Source organism: Callithrix jacchus, chromosome 8 (genome assembly GCF_049354715.1).
Source record: "Callithrix jacchus isolate 240 chromosome 8, calJac240_pri, whole genome shotgun sequence".
Lineage (NCBI taxonomy): Eukaryota > Metazoa > Chordata > Mammalia > Primates > Cebidae > Callithrix > Callithrix jacchus.
Genome location: NC_133509.1, coordinates 71,891,701 through 71,908,557, shown reverse-complemented (window position 1 = coordinate 71,908,557; position 16,857 = coordinate 71,891,701). Strand labels below are relative to the sequence as shown.

Sequence of the window (16,857 nt, the reverse complement as noted above, 5' to 3'; positions counted from 1 at the left end):
TTAAAAGGAGCATTTTATTGTTAATTTTTAAAATATCAAGTGGCAAAAACATTGTTTCTATACAAGTAAAATTTTATCAGCACAAATGCATCAGTTTGTACTATTCACCCACCAGCATCCTAATAATACTAAATGGTTACATGTAAAAACTAGAATCTGTCAAAAAATAAACATAAAAGTCAAAATACAATTTTTAAAAACAACTACTTTTTACCTTACATCTTTTCAATACAAATATGGCACAGTATTATCAATTTCAACCAAAAGTTACAGATAAGAATACTTGTAATTCAATCATATACACTATAATCTACTTAATTTTGAAATTTTGAAGCCTGCTTTCCTCTAAGTTTGCTTTTTCATATTTCCTAAAATAAGCAGAACACAAAGAAAAACGGTATCGGAAATTCTCCCAAAAGTATAATAACATCCTACATGACAGGTTGCTTTGATTCAAATAAAACCAAACCACTAAAAGTTGGAGTATTTGGTGAACTCCTCCAAAAGATTTTTATTCTACTACTACAAATTTATTTCTAACCAAAGAGTAGTGAGTAAATGTACACTAAAATATATGATTTTATCATTTAAGAAACTTTTAAAAAATGTATTTAAAATACCTTTAAATCCAGGAAGTCACCTCAGTCCTACTCTACAGTCAACCTGGACCAACACTCTAAAGGGCCTTCAAGTCAGTCTACATACCAGTGTATACTGATCCAGGTCTCCTAAATCAACAAAATGCCAATGCACACTCAGATCTTTATATTAATCATACTACAGAGGCCACACAGTCATCTGAAATATGACAAACTGAAACTCTCATGTCTAGAAAATTAAAGATTCAGTAATATTACGTTAAGATGCATGTTGTAAATATGGGTTACAGGAGGTGTTCTGGCATGAAAGGCCGTAACTAGAAATGAATGACGATTTTTAGCAAAGAGCTCAGAAACTTAAGGATGGAAAATTTAAAACAAAGCAAAAAATATTTTGACAAAATCAAGTCATTTTTTCTATTTAAAAAAATTATTGTTTTCATGATCACAAATAAATTTGAAAGAATTTGCATTTTAAAAGTAGAGTTTGTATTTGCTTAAACCAAAGAAATAGAGTCACAAGTTCTACAGAGAATCATACCGACAGAATAAAAAACACGGAAGAAAAGGTCCTATTTAAAAGAGAAATTTACCATTTTTCATGCTCATTTTTCCTAGAAAGGATCATTTCTATAAAATGGAGGGACCAAAGATGTAAGAATTCTGCATGAAGAGTACAGTGTGAACGGATTTAAAACACTAAAAATTTAGTAAAAAAAAAAGAAAGAAAGAAAAAAAGAGAAAGAAGAAATCCTATTAGCTCACAAACTTTTCACCTATTAAGAATTTATGAATTAGTTCACTGATTGTAACAAATGTGCAACTGTGGTGGAGAACTGACAGAGAGGGAGGTTGGGTATATGTGGGGGTAGAGGATCTACGGGAACACTCCGTACTTTCAATTTTACTGTAAATCTAAAACTGTTCTGAAAGATAAGGTCTATTTTTCAAACTGTCAACACATAATTTAAAAAGTTATTGGCATAAACTCACCAACATGAAGTATTCATATGAAAAATTATGAATCTTGAAAGAGTTCATAACAAATGTTATAACCACCTAGAAAACTAAGTTGCCCTTGGAATCATTTTTTGTTTTTTCATTCCATTTTTCTACGCAGTCCAAGAGTATTAACAGAATCATTCATATCAAGATTAAAAAATAAATAATCCCAGAATCCTATTTTAATAAATTTATTTATATTAAAAGAAATTTTTTTAAAATAAAAGACTATAACCTCAACCATTCTTCTAAAAGTAGTCTGAGCATCTCCTCAGGAAATGAATCAATCCTTGTTGGCCAGGTGCCAGTATTCCTAAAACCACTCTCTTAAATATTCTAGATGGTCATGTGTGAGAAGCTACTAGTACTCTATTAAGCCAGGTCCTATGGAGATAAATAGTAAATTTAATCAGACCTCAGATATGTTCTTTTTTAACCCCCAATGGCATGTGGAAAATGTTTAAAATGCAATATTAAATCCACATTTGCCAAAAGGAAAAGGTACATAAAACTACTCTGTGATGCCACTAACCTGGAGATTTTTATTGCAACTGGAATTTCAATACAGATAAAAATAGATTATATCCTAAATGAATGTTATTAATTACATATTATATTCTATCAATTATACTAACTATAAGCATACCACTTTGAAAAATTAAAGTTCCAGTGATATTCTGAACATTGTATTAGAAGAAAATTGAATTCTTATAAAACTATTATAACCACTGAAAATACTGTTTGTAAGGATTCTTAATACTTTTAAAACTCAGTAGATCTAACTTCCGCAGCTAAAAGGAATAAGAAAGACAATCACCACGATTTACTTAAAAGTACTGTAAAATACGACAACCATCTTTTCTTTTCCCTTTTTATTTTTTATTTTTTTTCGTTTTAAGCATCTATATAACCACTACCACCATCACATTGGTGGAAATAATTATTCTGGTTTGTGAAATACAGATTAAATAAATTCATTTCCTGTTTCAGGCATTGTAGTAGGGACTTTACATATAGCATTCCTAATTAATCTTCACAATAGTCCTAAATAGATAACTACTCTATTTCATATAAAAGAAAATTTAGGCTTACAAAGATTTATGAAACTTGTACTCTAATCCAAGTAGATAGTAAGTTAAAGATTTAAAAATTGCAACTTAAGTTTAGCTCCAAAGCCTGTGTTCTTTCCACCATAACATTTTACTGACATTATTAAATGTATTTGTTTTCCAATGCAATTTTCTGTCTGCTTTAAAATATAGGCAATAATCTAAAACCACTAATTATATTACTTCTTTACAAAAAATATACCATTACTTACTAGGAAGCCAATTATTAAATAAAATTTAAGTCCTATAATTTAATAAAAAATTATTAGTGATCCAGACATTTTTAAAACCTTTAATTTCAAGAAGTATATAATCATAATATCTAGGAAATATTTTTTTTCTACCAGCTTATCTTGCTGGTAGAAATGAATGTCCACTCTAAGCAATTTTCCATTTCCTTCTTCTCTGTCTTAAACATAAAATAGTTTATTAAACTGATATGAGATTCTACAATCACATTTTAGTCATAATGATCACCAACATTTAAAAGTATCAGTGATGTTTTCCTACAGTGGTTCTTCAGTGCCTACATCTACATATTGTTTGCAAATCATGCAATAGTTTTAGTTATAATTCAATTACAGAATAGCAGATGGACAAAGGTAAAAAAGGATATGTACTTTGTGAATAGAGAGAAAGATAAATGAATCAATAATAAAAGTAGTTGATAGTGGCACACAGGCTCAAAATGCCATGCACAAATACACATTATTCTGACTCAATAAGAGCTACCAAACCACTTGCAAGTTACCTTTTGTTAAGTTCCATTTATTTTAAAATTTTTTTGTGATAGAAAAATTGTAAGAATCATGGATACAAACAATACTTGCTAGTCCAATTCTAAAATAAAGAAGAGGACAACTGCTTTTTACTTAAATTCAGTAAGATAAATTTTAAAAAAATATTTACTAGCCTCCAATAAACTGAAACATACAGGAATTCTATTCACATAGCAATTCTAGAAGTGTTTTTTTACCTCATTTCAAATAAGTACAATGATTCCTGATTTAGAATCATGCTCATTTTCTAAGCTTAAAGACAAATTAGTTAAAAATATGTAGTCTGTATCTAAATTTAGATAATACATAAATAAAAACAACTACTTTGTGTGTAAAATATATATTACATATGATGATCCCCCAAAATAATAAACCTAAAAACAATATTGAACAAACTCATTAAATTGAAAGGTTTTGGTTGAAAGCTTCTTCAAGATATAATTCTCATTTTTCTTACCTTTAAATGGTAAAAAAAAATATTTAAAATATAACAGATTTAATATTTAATTTTGGTAGGCACAGTAACCTTTTTTAACCTTTCTTAGGGAACACTGACCCCTAAAGGTTCTAAATTTAATTAAGTTTCAACAATATTCTAAATTTAACTGGTATCCAGACCTCATTTTTACCTACATAATTGCAAGCATATATACTGAGGGCAGACATATTTACCTCCAAATAATATGTAACTATTTGCAAAGGATTGTTATATGGTATAAAACAACTAGACCATGTTTCTGCTAATAAAAATCACCAACATTAACTTAAGAAATGATCGGGACTTTAAAACAGTATTCCAAATAATTACTCATATGAGATTTATTTATGATCTTGATGTGTTTTTTCTTACACAGTTAAGTATATAAGAAGTGAGTACAAAAAAAGGGCTAAACAACAAATAATATAATAACTCATTCTTTCAGAGGGTTAACTTTACTAAGTATAAACTCCTTTGATTATGACATTTCATTTTTTTCTTGTTTCTTTTTTTTTCAAAAAAGAACTCTTAAATAGAAATTTTCAAAAAAAGATAAAACATCACTTACTTCTTGAGAGGCCTGAAGATGGTAACACATTTGTTGCTGGCAATATATGTTTATTCACACACACATTGTTTCTATCAACTTACAAACTACATCAATTCAGGGTTGTTTTTTAACTACTTAAAGAAACTTCTGGGCTAGGTGCAGTTGTTTTCGCCTGTTATTCCAGTGCTTTCGGAGCCTGAGGCAGGAGAACTGCTGGAGGCCAAGAGTTTGGGACCAGCCTGGACAACACAGTGAGACCCCCCCAACTCTACAAAACAATGTTTAAAAAAAAAAATTAGCTAGGTGCAGTGACACATGCCTGTAGTATAAGCTACTCAGGAGGCTGAGGAAGGAGGATTGCTTGAGCACAGGAATTTGAGGTTACAGTGAGCCATGATCATACCACTGCATTCCAGAAAAAAAATGACAGAGTGAGACTCTGTCTTTAAAAGAAAAAAAAAAAAAACTTGGGTACATTTTGTAGATGTCGTCACCCACCCTATCTACCAACATCAGCTTTCCACTTTCCAGAATGTCTATAATGACAAAGACAAACAAAAACATAAATGGTTATATCTGTTACATTATCAATCTTATCAACTCTTTGACTTAAAATATTTCAGCAGTGTTTCTACAATAAAGCTAGGAAAAGAATGGCCACTTCAGCACTTTTTATAATAAAATCTGTAAGATGACATAAAGGCATATCTGTGTAATACAAGTTTTAATTAACTTAATTTCTTTTAAAATTAGTAAAATTAAACTAAATAAAATAACTGTTGAATGGAACAAACTAGGAACATTTATATAAGATAGAACTTTGAAGCAATTTGTAATTTAAGATAAATTCCATGAACCCTGCCATCAGGGAGATGATGATGTGAGATTTTACTGTTTAAACATATCTGTTATCACAAGACTCAAAAGTTAAAATATTTATGTTTATTTCCTAATAATGTTTATTTATTTATTTATTTATTTGCGATAGAGTCTCCCTCTGTTGCCCAGGCTGGAGTGCGATGGCATGATCTCAGCTCACTACAACCTCCACCACCAGGATTCTAGTGTGATTCTCCTGCCTCAGTCTTCTGAGTAGCTGGGATTACAGGTGTGAGCCACCACACCAGTTAATATTTGTATTTTTAGTAGAGACAGGATTTTGCCATGTTAGTCAGGCTGGTCTTGAACTCCTGACCTCAAGTGACCTGCCTGCCTCGGTCTACCAAAGTGCTGGGATTACAGGGATGAGCTACCAAGTCTGAACTATCTCCTAATAATGTTTATCCTTCTAAAAAGGATAAAAATGTGGTTAGAATATGCTGAACAAGAGCGCTGTTAGGAGAAGGGGAACCAAGAGATGCATACAGTGTTTTAGTAAGAATCCTATTTTTTCAATTATAATATAAGAGAAATGTTTAAAAGATGTACATAAAGTTTTAAGCTTTCAAATATATGTAGTATCATATTCAGAAAGAATATTTTCTCAAGGATTCCAAATTTTCAACATTTTACTTAAATCTCTCTTGTCCCCCCCCATGTGTGCTGTTCTTATCTGTCTGTCCGTCCATCCATCCATCCATCCATCCATCCATCCATCCATTTTTCAATGGACCATCTCTCACTCTGCCTCTGTCTTTAGGCTGTCTTTCAAATTGTATCTGTCTCTAACTGTTCTTTGCCTCTCAGGCTGTGTCCCTCCACATGTGTATATCTATGAATATTTTCTTCTCTGTCTCACATATGTGTCTTAGTCTATTTTTCTGTGTATCTATCTTCTGATCTGTGTATTTCTCCTCTGTCTCCATGTATTTATGTATCTCTTTCGTTCTCTCTACTCTCTTTCCTTACTTTATGTGTGTCTGTGACTCTATGTGTTTTCCTCTTCAAGTATCTTCCTTCCTACGTCTCTTTCTCTGAGTATCTCTTTCTCTGTGTCTTTCTTTCTCTGAATGTGGCTCTGTTCATCTCTATCACAGCCAATCTCTCAGTCTCCTCTGTCTCTTTGTATGTACATGTTTCTCTTTCCCAATGAATCTGTTTGCTTCTCCCTCTCTCAATGTCTTTTCTATGTGTCTACTTTTCTGTGTGCATGTATGTGTCCCTTTCTCTCTGTGTATGTCTCTTTCTCTGTGTGTCTTTCTTTGTATCTTTTTCATAATCCCTGGGTCTCTGTGTGTGTGTGTCTCGTGTGTGTGTGTGTGTGTGTGTGTGTGTATGCACGCGCACGCGCACGCATTGGTCTGCCTCTAATATATTGGTTAGAACAAACACACTTCATTCAGTGTCTTGAACTACGACAACACCTGGGGCTTGGTATTAATACCTTAAAAGTCCTTACCTTTTGACCAGTCCTCCATTTGTACTTCCTTTCTTGTTTGCTCTGGCAATGTCTCTGGTTTTTACTCCAAGATTTGCTGCTAAAATAAAGCCAACTCTAGATAAATAAACTGAAAACAATATATGAGAACACACCTAAACCTTACCTTTGTTTAACAGGGAATTTACAGGATAAATGCTTTTCTAAAACATTTATAATGGGACAATTAACTGAGAATTTCACTAGGTGAAATTAAATCTTTTTCTCAGAAAAAGGTTATTTTCTTGACACTTATATTTTAGCATATACAGTTCAGGTTAAGCTTTTTAGAGATTCATGCTGATTTGGGTAGAGAACCATTTTATTTATTTAGCTGAAATCTTCTCCAACTATAATTTTAAGCATTTAAGAAAAATACATTTTTTATTTTATTTGCCATAAATTTTATATCAAAAATTTCAAATTTACTGATTTGAATTTACTATGTGTATATACATATATTTGTATAGATTACTTTTATAAATTTTACTTATAAAAGTAATTTAAGAATACTACTCTAATTTTAAAAAACATAAAAACCATCACTAACTTGTGGAATTACTGATATTCTTCTCTCTTGTTTTCGTAGTAAACATGATAAAACATTATGCAAGTTTTTTTATGCTTTTAAGGAGAATAAAATTAGATTTACCTCAGAGATAGAACCCTGCGTTCTTTAAAAAGTCCTCAAATAAAGCTGTAGTAAGCTTCTCCTTTTCCAATTTTCTCTAAATATGTTGATTTGGAGTTGGCAATCTTTTTCTAAGTTTCTCATTTACTTTTGGATTAGCTGAAAATATAGGAAGTTATTAATATCAAAGAAATATGTTCCAGTCAATGAAGCCATTTCCCTACATATTGCCCAAAAAGGTTAATAATAATTGCAGTATTTTAATAAGAGATTCATATACCAAGACATGTAGAAAATACAGTCTTTAATAACCTCTGGAGTATTTTAAAACATGTCTTACAGGCCTTAATGTGCTTAGTAATATACTATTTAAAACCATAATTTTATCCCTCTGCAATATACAGTCACTATTCCTCATCATTTACCCAGCTAATGAATGCCAGCAATTAGTAAAATGTAATCCCATTGCACAATCATTTTAATGCTTTTAGCACTCAGAAAAGTAAACACCAAATTAATACTGCTCAAGCCATATCAGATCCTAGTTGGAAGCAAGCAATTATAGTTCAGCTCCTCAGGTGTAATTAAATGATTGGAATGATTTAGTTCCATAAATGCAAGTTAATTCATAAGCAAGCAACAAATATACTGGGAGTAATTACAAGAAACATTGACAGTCTAAGCAGGGCAAATTCGTTTATAAGCCTGATGTAGTAAAATGGTGCCCTCTCCTGGGCATTTAAGGGAATAGCTCAGAGCCAAACAAAAAAAAATCACACAAAACCTAACTTTAAGAAAGCCTCTAGACAAAACAACCAATATATCAATTTGATTCTATGACTTATACCAAAAATATAAATTAATACTTACGATAATTTATGGACACCTGAATAATTAATGATTTGTCCGATAAAGCTCTGAGTCCCAAAATACATCTATTTTATATTGGCAATTTCTACACTTTTAATGAAATCAAATAATGCTTGTGACAGACTGCAAGTGAAACTTCTAGTACCCAGCAAGACTGCCAGTCAACACCTCTGTTCTCTCAATGGCAAAGCCTAACATAACTGTTATGGATAATAACTAAACTATGCTTTTATATATAGTAAAATATGCATAGAGAATCTAAAACAAAATATTCAATATTGCTGTGACTTTAAATAATGGTCTAAAATTATTTTTAAAATAAGCTTCAATAATCAAAACAAAAACCTGAGTACTAGTGTAACTGTCATTATAAGCATATTTCAAAATGTAAAGCGTAACAAGTACTACACAAAAATGCATCCTGTTTTAGGCCATTCCCAATATTTTACCTTCTTAGGCTATAATTCAGGACAAATGTACTTGTATACTAATTACTCAAGTGGTCCTTAACTTTTCACACTAAATTTTCAGAAGCTTATTTATTGTACTCTTAAGTTATGCTACAACCAATAAGACTGGATTAAAAATATGTATTAGTAGCCTTAAACCCAAATGGAATCATCCCATTGCCTTTCTGTAGATTTGAACATGTTCTCTGATAAAATATTGCAATTAGCACAATAAATCTTTACTTCTTCAAAAATGCAAATGGTCCTTGCAGAAGATAATGCTTAATACTACACCAGTATTTTTGGAGAAGGAGAAAGCATTAAATTAATGTCTTTTAAATTTGCTTTTAAGTGCATTAAAATAATCACATTCTAAGTCATAACCGGCAAAAACTATAAAAATAAAATAAATCAAAATATTTAAAAAGTACTGTCACAAAGTTTAAAATGTACAGCACATTTGCTTTGCCCTTGATGTCACAGTCTTATTTTTCGATTCATATCTTGTACACTGTAAGTTAATTGCTTTTGGAAAGTGCTTATTATTCATGTAAAAATTAATGTGCCAATGTGTTTAAATCCTCTTAAATGACCATTCATGCATCTTTCTTCTTTAAGTACCAATGAAATCTGTCAAAAGACATCAATGCAAAATGGTCTTTAAGGAAAGTTCTAATAGAGATTTTTTTCTGCTAACACAAGATTTTCATATTCACCAACTTTACTTAAATTCCATTAATTTTTTAAGCTACTTTTAATAAATTCACCAAGTAAAAATTTTAGGCCCCATAGTCTGTCATTTGTGTTCCAGCTGACATTATGAATATTAATAACAGTGTTATCCTGATTAAATAGGCTTCATATGAAATCCCTGTGAATCCTATAGCTCAGACATCTCATTTTTCCAACTCTTTATGAATTTGGATTCAGACATTAAACTGGAAAAATCTTAAAAAACAGATTTAGTGGCACATTTGCATATTCTTCAGCAAAAATTAGACGTTTTAATGATTCAAACAATTAAAACATATCTACATATAACAGGAGTAGAAGATTTCTGTAAACATGCAACATATTTATACTTCTGTCCTTTCTAGGACAAAGGATTAAGACTAAAAAAATACTAATTTCTGTCCTTATCTTAAAGATTTGATATCAAGAATTTGTTTTCAAATAGTATATATTCACATTAAAACTAGTGAGATGATTTTACAGTAGACAATTAAATAAATTGAGTTTCTTAATCCAAATGCTAACTTATTACATTACAGACAAAACACATAAACATTGCTTTATCCTCACTAATCTATACCAGGTTCAAGAAGAAAAGTACAATCAATTTTCAACTAAAGTTCGTTTATAAGTTATGCTGGAAAAAATTACCTGTTTGAAAAGAAAAAAACTCTACTATAACCAACAGAAAATATATGAGCAGCTATTAAATTAAAATATTCTCCATAATAAATTCCTAACCTTATTCTTCTAAGCTATTTTAATTCTTAAAGTTTTTCTGTATATAAAAAAGGAAGTGAGTCTTATCACATAAAAGAAAAATAAATAATTAAGCAAACTGCATACCCTTCTGTCTCTCTAGGTACACAGAAATCTTAATATAGCTGATAAAGTTTCCTACATACACTCATTAAAAAAAGTAGGTTGAAAAAATTTAAACAAACATCCCTATGCTCTCAAATGTGACTTGACTCTCCTATTTACTCAGCATTAAAACACTTCATGAAACAAAATTTGTTCTTTGACCAGTCTGAAATTTCTAATCTGCCTAAAAAATTGTAATTCTGACATTTACCCTTTAAAATTAAATAATGTCTTTTTGACAGAGAAGCATTTTAAAATGGGATTTCATTCCCCAATGTAACAGTATTCAGGATTTTAAAAAACATTTTAAATAGGAGATGTTCTTCCTACCTTCCTCCACAAAAAACACACTTTAGCAAAGGTTTTCAGCTGACTTTGGTTTATGCCATATTTTTCATATTTCCTTAGCTTAATCACAAATTTGTGTAAACCGAATCTAAATATCAAACTGGGGATCATTAAGAGTACTTCATTTTATTCAACTGTAATTTTAGAAAAACTCTGAATTTTGTATTTCCTGGCTTGAAAAACGTTGATCATTGCTGCATTAAAATAGTTTCATAAAAAGGAAAGCACGGTAGTTCAGAGAGCCAAATATTTTATCATACAACACAACATAATATAAACACATGTCCTACTATTGGAGTTTTCATCTTATTATAAAAAAGACTCAAACATTTATAGCCCCTGATACATTGTCTCTCCAAAATAATCTCTTTTAGCCAGTGTGCCTACTCCTTGCCAAGCTCCAGATAACTGAAGTTCCTCAGAGCCACAAAAAGCAAGAAGTAGTTCAGGGAGAAAGGATAAGCGATAACAGTGGCCCTGTACCACAGCTATACAAATTTAAAAGGCATATATTTAAATTATTTCACCCCCACAGTTCGACTATTAAAATTATTTACAAAATATGTAGGACATATTTTTATATACATACATATTCACTGAAGCTGTTTTTATTTGTAAGAACAAATACTCATGCTCCAGTCATCCTGGTCTTCCTTCCTTTCTTTGAACACACCACGCTTATTCTTGCCTCAAAGCTTTTATCTTTGCTATTATACTTTATGCCTAGAATTCTCTCTCCTAGATCTCTAAGCCATTTCTCTCATTATGCAGGCCTTGCTCAAACTCATCTCTTCATAAAGGTTTTGCCTGGCCATCCCATCTAAAGTAGAAACTCTTCTCTCATCACATTATCTGCACTACTGCCTTTGTGAAACTGATTTGTTTAGATTTTATTTCATTGTTTTTGATATAGCTCAGCAACTTATATGTAAACAGGGCCCTTAATTTTCTCCTCCATCTCTGTATCCTTAGAAGAGTACCTGGACTCAGCAAACATTTGACACACAGGCAGGTAAATGGACAGGTCGAGGGACATGATTAGCAGGAAACTAGAACTAATGTAATGTTCATCAATAGAGAATTGGTATAAATAAAATGTGGTTCAACCATATGGCAAACCTATATGGTTTATACCACAAATAAAAGAGATCTATATATACTATGTATATACTATGAGCCAGACATTATCAGAGGAGTTAGATATAAAATGGTGAATAAGACAAAAAGATTTCCTATGCAAATATATCCTTGTTCAAAACAATACAAGCATAAAATATGGATAAATTAAAAACAGAAAATAATGTATAATTATACTCATACATACATACATGCTTGAATAGGCACAGTATTTTTTTCTAGAAGTATACATAAGAAACTATTACCAGTGGTTAGTCTGAAGAAAGAACCTAAGATTTAGGGTGGGGAGACAGAGAAAATGGGGGAAAGAAACATTTATATTTCATTTTATATTTATATGTGCAATTTAATTTTTTAATTGGGTACATGTATTAGTTCTAATTTAATAATTAGGTATTTATAAATAATTTAGAATTTTAATAGGAAACCCTGAAGGACATTACATTAACACTGAGAGGCCCAAAATGAATAGAAAGTGATCTTCATGACACCCTTGAAGCTTTGAAAAAATTATTATTGCCTAATTAATATTTTATAATCATACTTTGTTATAATTGATTGACTGCTTGCTTGCTGGCTTGTTTGCTTGGATTAACTAGACTAAAAAGTTCAAAATAAACTAATACATATGGCAAGACTTTCTTGGAATAGAGAAATTGAAAACGTAAGAAAGAATTTCTGAGAATTAAGCAAATGTTTCTAAAAACCACATTTCTTAGTTCAATTAGGGACTATTTACAATTGTCTCAGGATTCAGGAGTCTAAAGGTTAAAAAATTATAACGAAAATAAATTGTTTTATATTATTACATTTTATGTCTGTCACAAATAGTTGCCCTTTGTTTTTATGCTTTAGTGTTCAAAAAATGACCATCAAACTGCCAGGCGTGGTGGCTCACACCTGTAATCCCAGCACTCTGGGAAGCCAAGGTGGGTGGATCACAAGGTCAGGAGTTCAAGACCAGCTTGGCCAAGATGGTGAAACCCCGTCTCTACTAAAAATGCAAAAATTAGCCAGGTGTGGTGGTGCGTACCTGTAATCCCAGCTCCTTGGGAGACTGAGGCAGGAGAATCACTTGAACCTGGGAGGCAGAGGTTGCAGGGAGCCAAGATCACACCATTGCACTCCAGCCCAGGCAACAGAGTGAGACTTTGTCTCAAAAAAAAAAAAAAAAGACCATCAAAAAAGACTAATTACTTCCCATCACTGAAGGTAAGGTGTCGGCCCGCTCCCCACTCCCCTGCCCCTGTAATAGAGATGAGGTCTCACTATCTTGCCCAGGCTGGTCTCAAACTTCTAGACTCAAGTGACCCTCTTCTCAACCTGACTAGCACATGGGCTGGCCAGATACTGCAAGCATTATTTTGGTGTGTCTGTGAGGTTGTTTCTGGATGAGATTAACATTCGAATCGGTGCACTGGGTAAAGTGGCCTGACGTCCATAACGCAGGTGGGCCATTTAATCAGTTGAGGTCCTGAATAGAACAAAAAGACTGACCTCTAGAAAGCAAGAGGGATCTCCTTGTGCCTTACTGCCTTCAGCTGGGACATCAGTCCTTTCCTGCCTTCAGACTATGAAGTATTCACTCTTGGCTCTCCAGGGTCACCAGCTTTCCGACTGCAAATCTTGGGACTTGTTAGCCTCAACAATCACATAAGTCAATTCCTTATAATAAATCTGTGTGTGTGTGTGTGTGTGTGTGTGTGTGTGTGTTACAATCACCTAAGTCAATTCCTTTTAATAAATTTGTGTGTGTGACCTATTAGTAGTTTCTCTAGAAGCTAACCATAAAGGGACATCACATTAAGAGAAAATTAATGCTTGGTGCTTCAAATATATGGCTTCCACATTTTTTTAAATTTGGAGGGTAAGACAATATACATTGTTGAATACTGCAGTGCCAGCTGCAAATGACACTTTGAGAATGAAATGGCACTGTCCTTATGTGATTGTGGAGGCTAACTGATAAAAAGCAAAAATCTAAAACTAGTATTATTTTCAGAGGGTAATCACATACCAGGATTTTCTAAAATATCCTGAAACGTTTTGCCCTAAGCCAAACTAAACTAAATCACTTAATCTAGCAAGGAACAGAATATAAAAATAAAGTTAGGTTATAGAATAGTTTCTCCAGGGAACAAATAGCCTGTTTTCTTAAGATCCATTTGGGTGCCAAGTTCTGATGCAATGACATACTCCTTCATACAAAGGTTTACATTTCCATACAACCAACTGAAGTTCCTGGCAAATCAAAGGTGAAAATGTATTAGAGCAAGCTAAATTGATCTATAATGACAACTGTTATAAGCAGCCACTTGAAATCAAACAAAAGAATAGCTATCAGAAAATGTCTTTCAAAAATAAAGTACAAATAATCATTTAGGTCTTTAATTCATTATATATTATAATGTTTACTAACAGATTTTCTCAAAATGAACGGAAGTCATTTAGCGATTTTTCAAAATTTCCGTAGTTTAACGGGAAATACTAACAAAGACCTTGACAAACAGAGGCATATACATAAGAACAAATATATTCTAATAGCAAGTTTTTGAGTTTTAAACATGTAATGATAATTTTATAGTTGAGCCATAGTTGCATACCACACCCCAGCCTGGGCAACAGAGTAAGTCCTGTCTCAAAGAAACACCAAAAAATTCAATATTTATCTATGCAGTTTGCTAAAATTACTGTAGCTAATCATTCCCAAAGGACAGTGCTGCATGCAACCTATGTACTTCATTTTTTAAAATTGTAATATTTTTTAAAATTGTAAGCTTGCAGGTTATAGAATACAATTACTAGAAGCGAAGATTTTAAAGATAGTAAAATGAATTAGACTTATAGTTCCAATTTCTTGTTCATTATTAAGAATGTCATAGCCTCCTCTATTCATTTTTCTGAGAAACTACAAAAGCTCATTTAACTTCTTGAGTCATTCTCAATAAATGCTTTCATTAATGAAAAGCATGTAGTAAGAATATGATCGCAAAACAAATGTTCCATAATGTGGGATAAAAATGCATTATAAGAAGCTGAACTATATATACAAATTTCCTTGAAGAAACAATTACTTTTATTCTTCCTGTAACTTAAAATTATAATTTCAACTATAAATTACAAATTAAAAGTTGAAATTTATAATTTAAACTATAAATTACATATAAATATGTAAGTATTTATGCTTTTTTTTACCATATTATAGTTTCTTAGAATACAGAAATGTATGTTCAACTACAAATATTTTTCCAAAGATACATATTTTAAAAGCTATCTCAAAATGAAAAATCAGCTGAGCTAAAATAGTATCTATAAAATTAATACTAATACAGTTGCACAGTATTTGTCAAAGTATTAAGTAAATTAAGCAATGTATGCTACTTTTAAAAGAGTTTCCAAAAGACACTGATGACTTTTCATTTTAAAAAGAATGAGAATATTACTTTTTTTGAGACTGCGTCTCATTCTGTTGCCCAGGCTTCAGGGCAGTGATGTGATCTCGGCTCACTGCCACCTACAGTTCCCCAGCTCCTATCCTCAAGCAATCCTCCAGCGTTGGCCTCCCGAGTAGCTGGGACCACTGATGCGAGCCACCATACCCATCTAATTTTTGTATTTTTTTTTTTTGTAGAGGTCAGGTTTCACTATATTGCCCAAACTGGTCTTGAACTCCTGGGCTCAAGTGATCACTGCCCTCTGCCTCCCAAAGTGTTGGGAATACAGGTGTGAGTTACTACACCCAGCCAAGAATATTACTTCTTTTAAGAAAGTTCCATCCCTATGATGTGATGATTTATATGATATAATCATGATTACAACTTTCAAAATAGCTGTATGAGTAAACTGACATTTTATGTTGTTAATTCTGTAAGAAAATCTTTTCTAAGATGCAAATAAAATGAAGGGAAATCAAAATCAGAATATTTATCCCGCCGTAAGTATTAAAACCATTACAAAAACACAAATATCATATGCCTCCTAATGGAAGTATGTATCACTAAAAAGTATTATCCTAGGGTGAGAATGGGACATGAGGTAAGAGAGCAGGATTCACAGGACAGGTAGAATATGGGGATATATATGAAACAAGATTAACCAACACAAACCATGAAGGATAATTGTCAAACTTGGGTAATACATATATAGGCATTTGTGATTCTGTTTTGCTACTTTTATGTATGGTTGCAATTATTTATAACACTTACAACATATATTGTGGCCGGGCATGGTGGCTCAAGCCTTTAATCCCAGCTCTTTGGGAAGCCAAGGCGGGTAGATCACGAGGTCAAGAGATTGAGACCATCCTGGTCAACATGGTGAAATCCCGTCTCTACTAAAAATACAAAAAATTAGCTGGGCATGGTGGCACGTGCCTGTAATCCCAGCTACTCAGGAAGCTGAGGCAGGAGAATTGCCTGAACCCAGGAGGCGGAGGTTATGGTGAGCCAAGATCGCGCCATTGCACTCCAGACTGGGTAATAAGAGCAAAACTCCGTCTAAAAAAAAAAAAAAAAAAAAAAAAAATGGGTAGTAACTAGCATGGAAGTCTACTATAAGACTTTGCTAACACTTTTAACAAAGCAACTCTCAAGAATTAAATGAAAGGTTTGGGGCCAGGTGTGGTGGCTCATGCCTGTAATTACCAGCCCTCTGGGAGGCTTGAGACCAAAGAATTGCTTGAGACCAGCAGTTCAAGACCTGCCTGGGTAGCATAGCCAGACCTCATTTCCACCAAAAAATTTAAAAATAAAAAATTAAGGCTGAGCATGGTGGCTCATGCCTGTAATACCAGCATGTTGGGAGGCTGAGGTGGGTGGATTGCTTGAGCCCAGGAGTTTGAGGCCAGTCTGGGCAACATGGCAAGACCTCAACTGTATATAAAAAAAAGCTGGAAAAGAAAAGAAGAAGGGATCAGATAACGTTGAACATGAACCCAACAGCAGCAGATAGTTC

At 32.4% G+C, this 16,857-nt stretch overlaps 1 protein-coding gene across 18 annotated transcripts in view; it reads right to left on the bottom strand.

The window, feature by feature from the left end:
• Positions 1–16,857, bottom strand: part of MIPOL1 (mirror-image polydactyly 1) — a 413,275-nt gene that overhangs the window by 360,713 nt on the left and 35,705 nt on the right. For 11 of the 18 annotated variants that reach the window (XR_623348.6, XR_004729856.3, XM_054240619.2 and 8 more), the window contains 2 exons: positions 7,526–7,663; positions 6,856–6,934 (listed from right to left, as the gene is read on the bottom strand). The exons of 3 other annotated variants lie outside the window; for them this stretch is intronic. Coding sequence is in view for 12 of the 15 variants with exons in the window: in XM_054240619.2 (XP_054096594.2) it covers positions 6,856–6,874 (19 nt within the window). In the remaining 3 variants the exon portion in view is untranslated. The remainder of the gene's footprint in view (positions 1–6,855; positions 6,935–7,525; positions 7,664–16,857) is intronic. 4 more of the 18 variants (XM_035260366.3, XM_078334796.1, XM_002753833.7 and 1 more) reach the window with 1 other exon arrangement.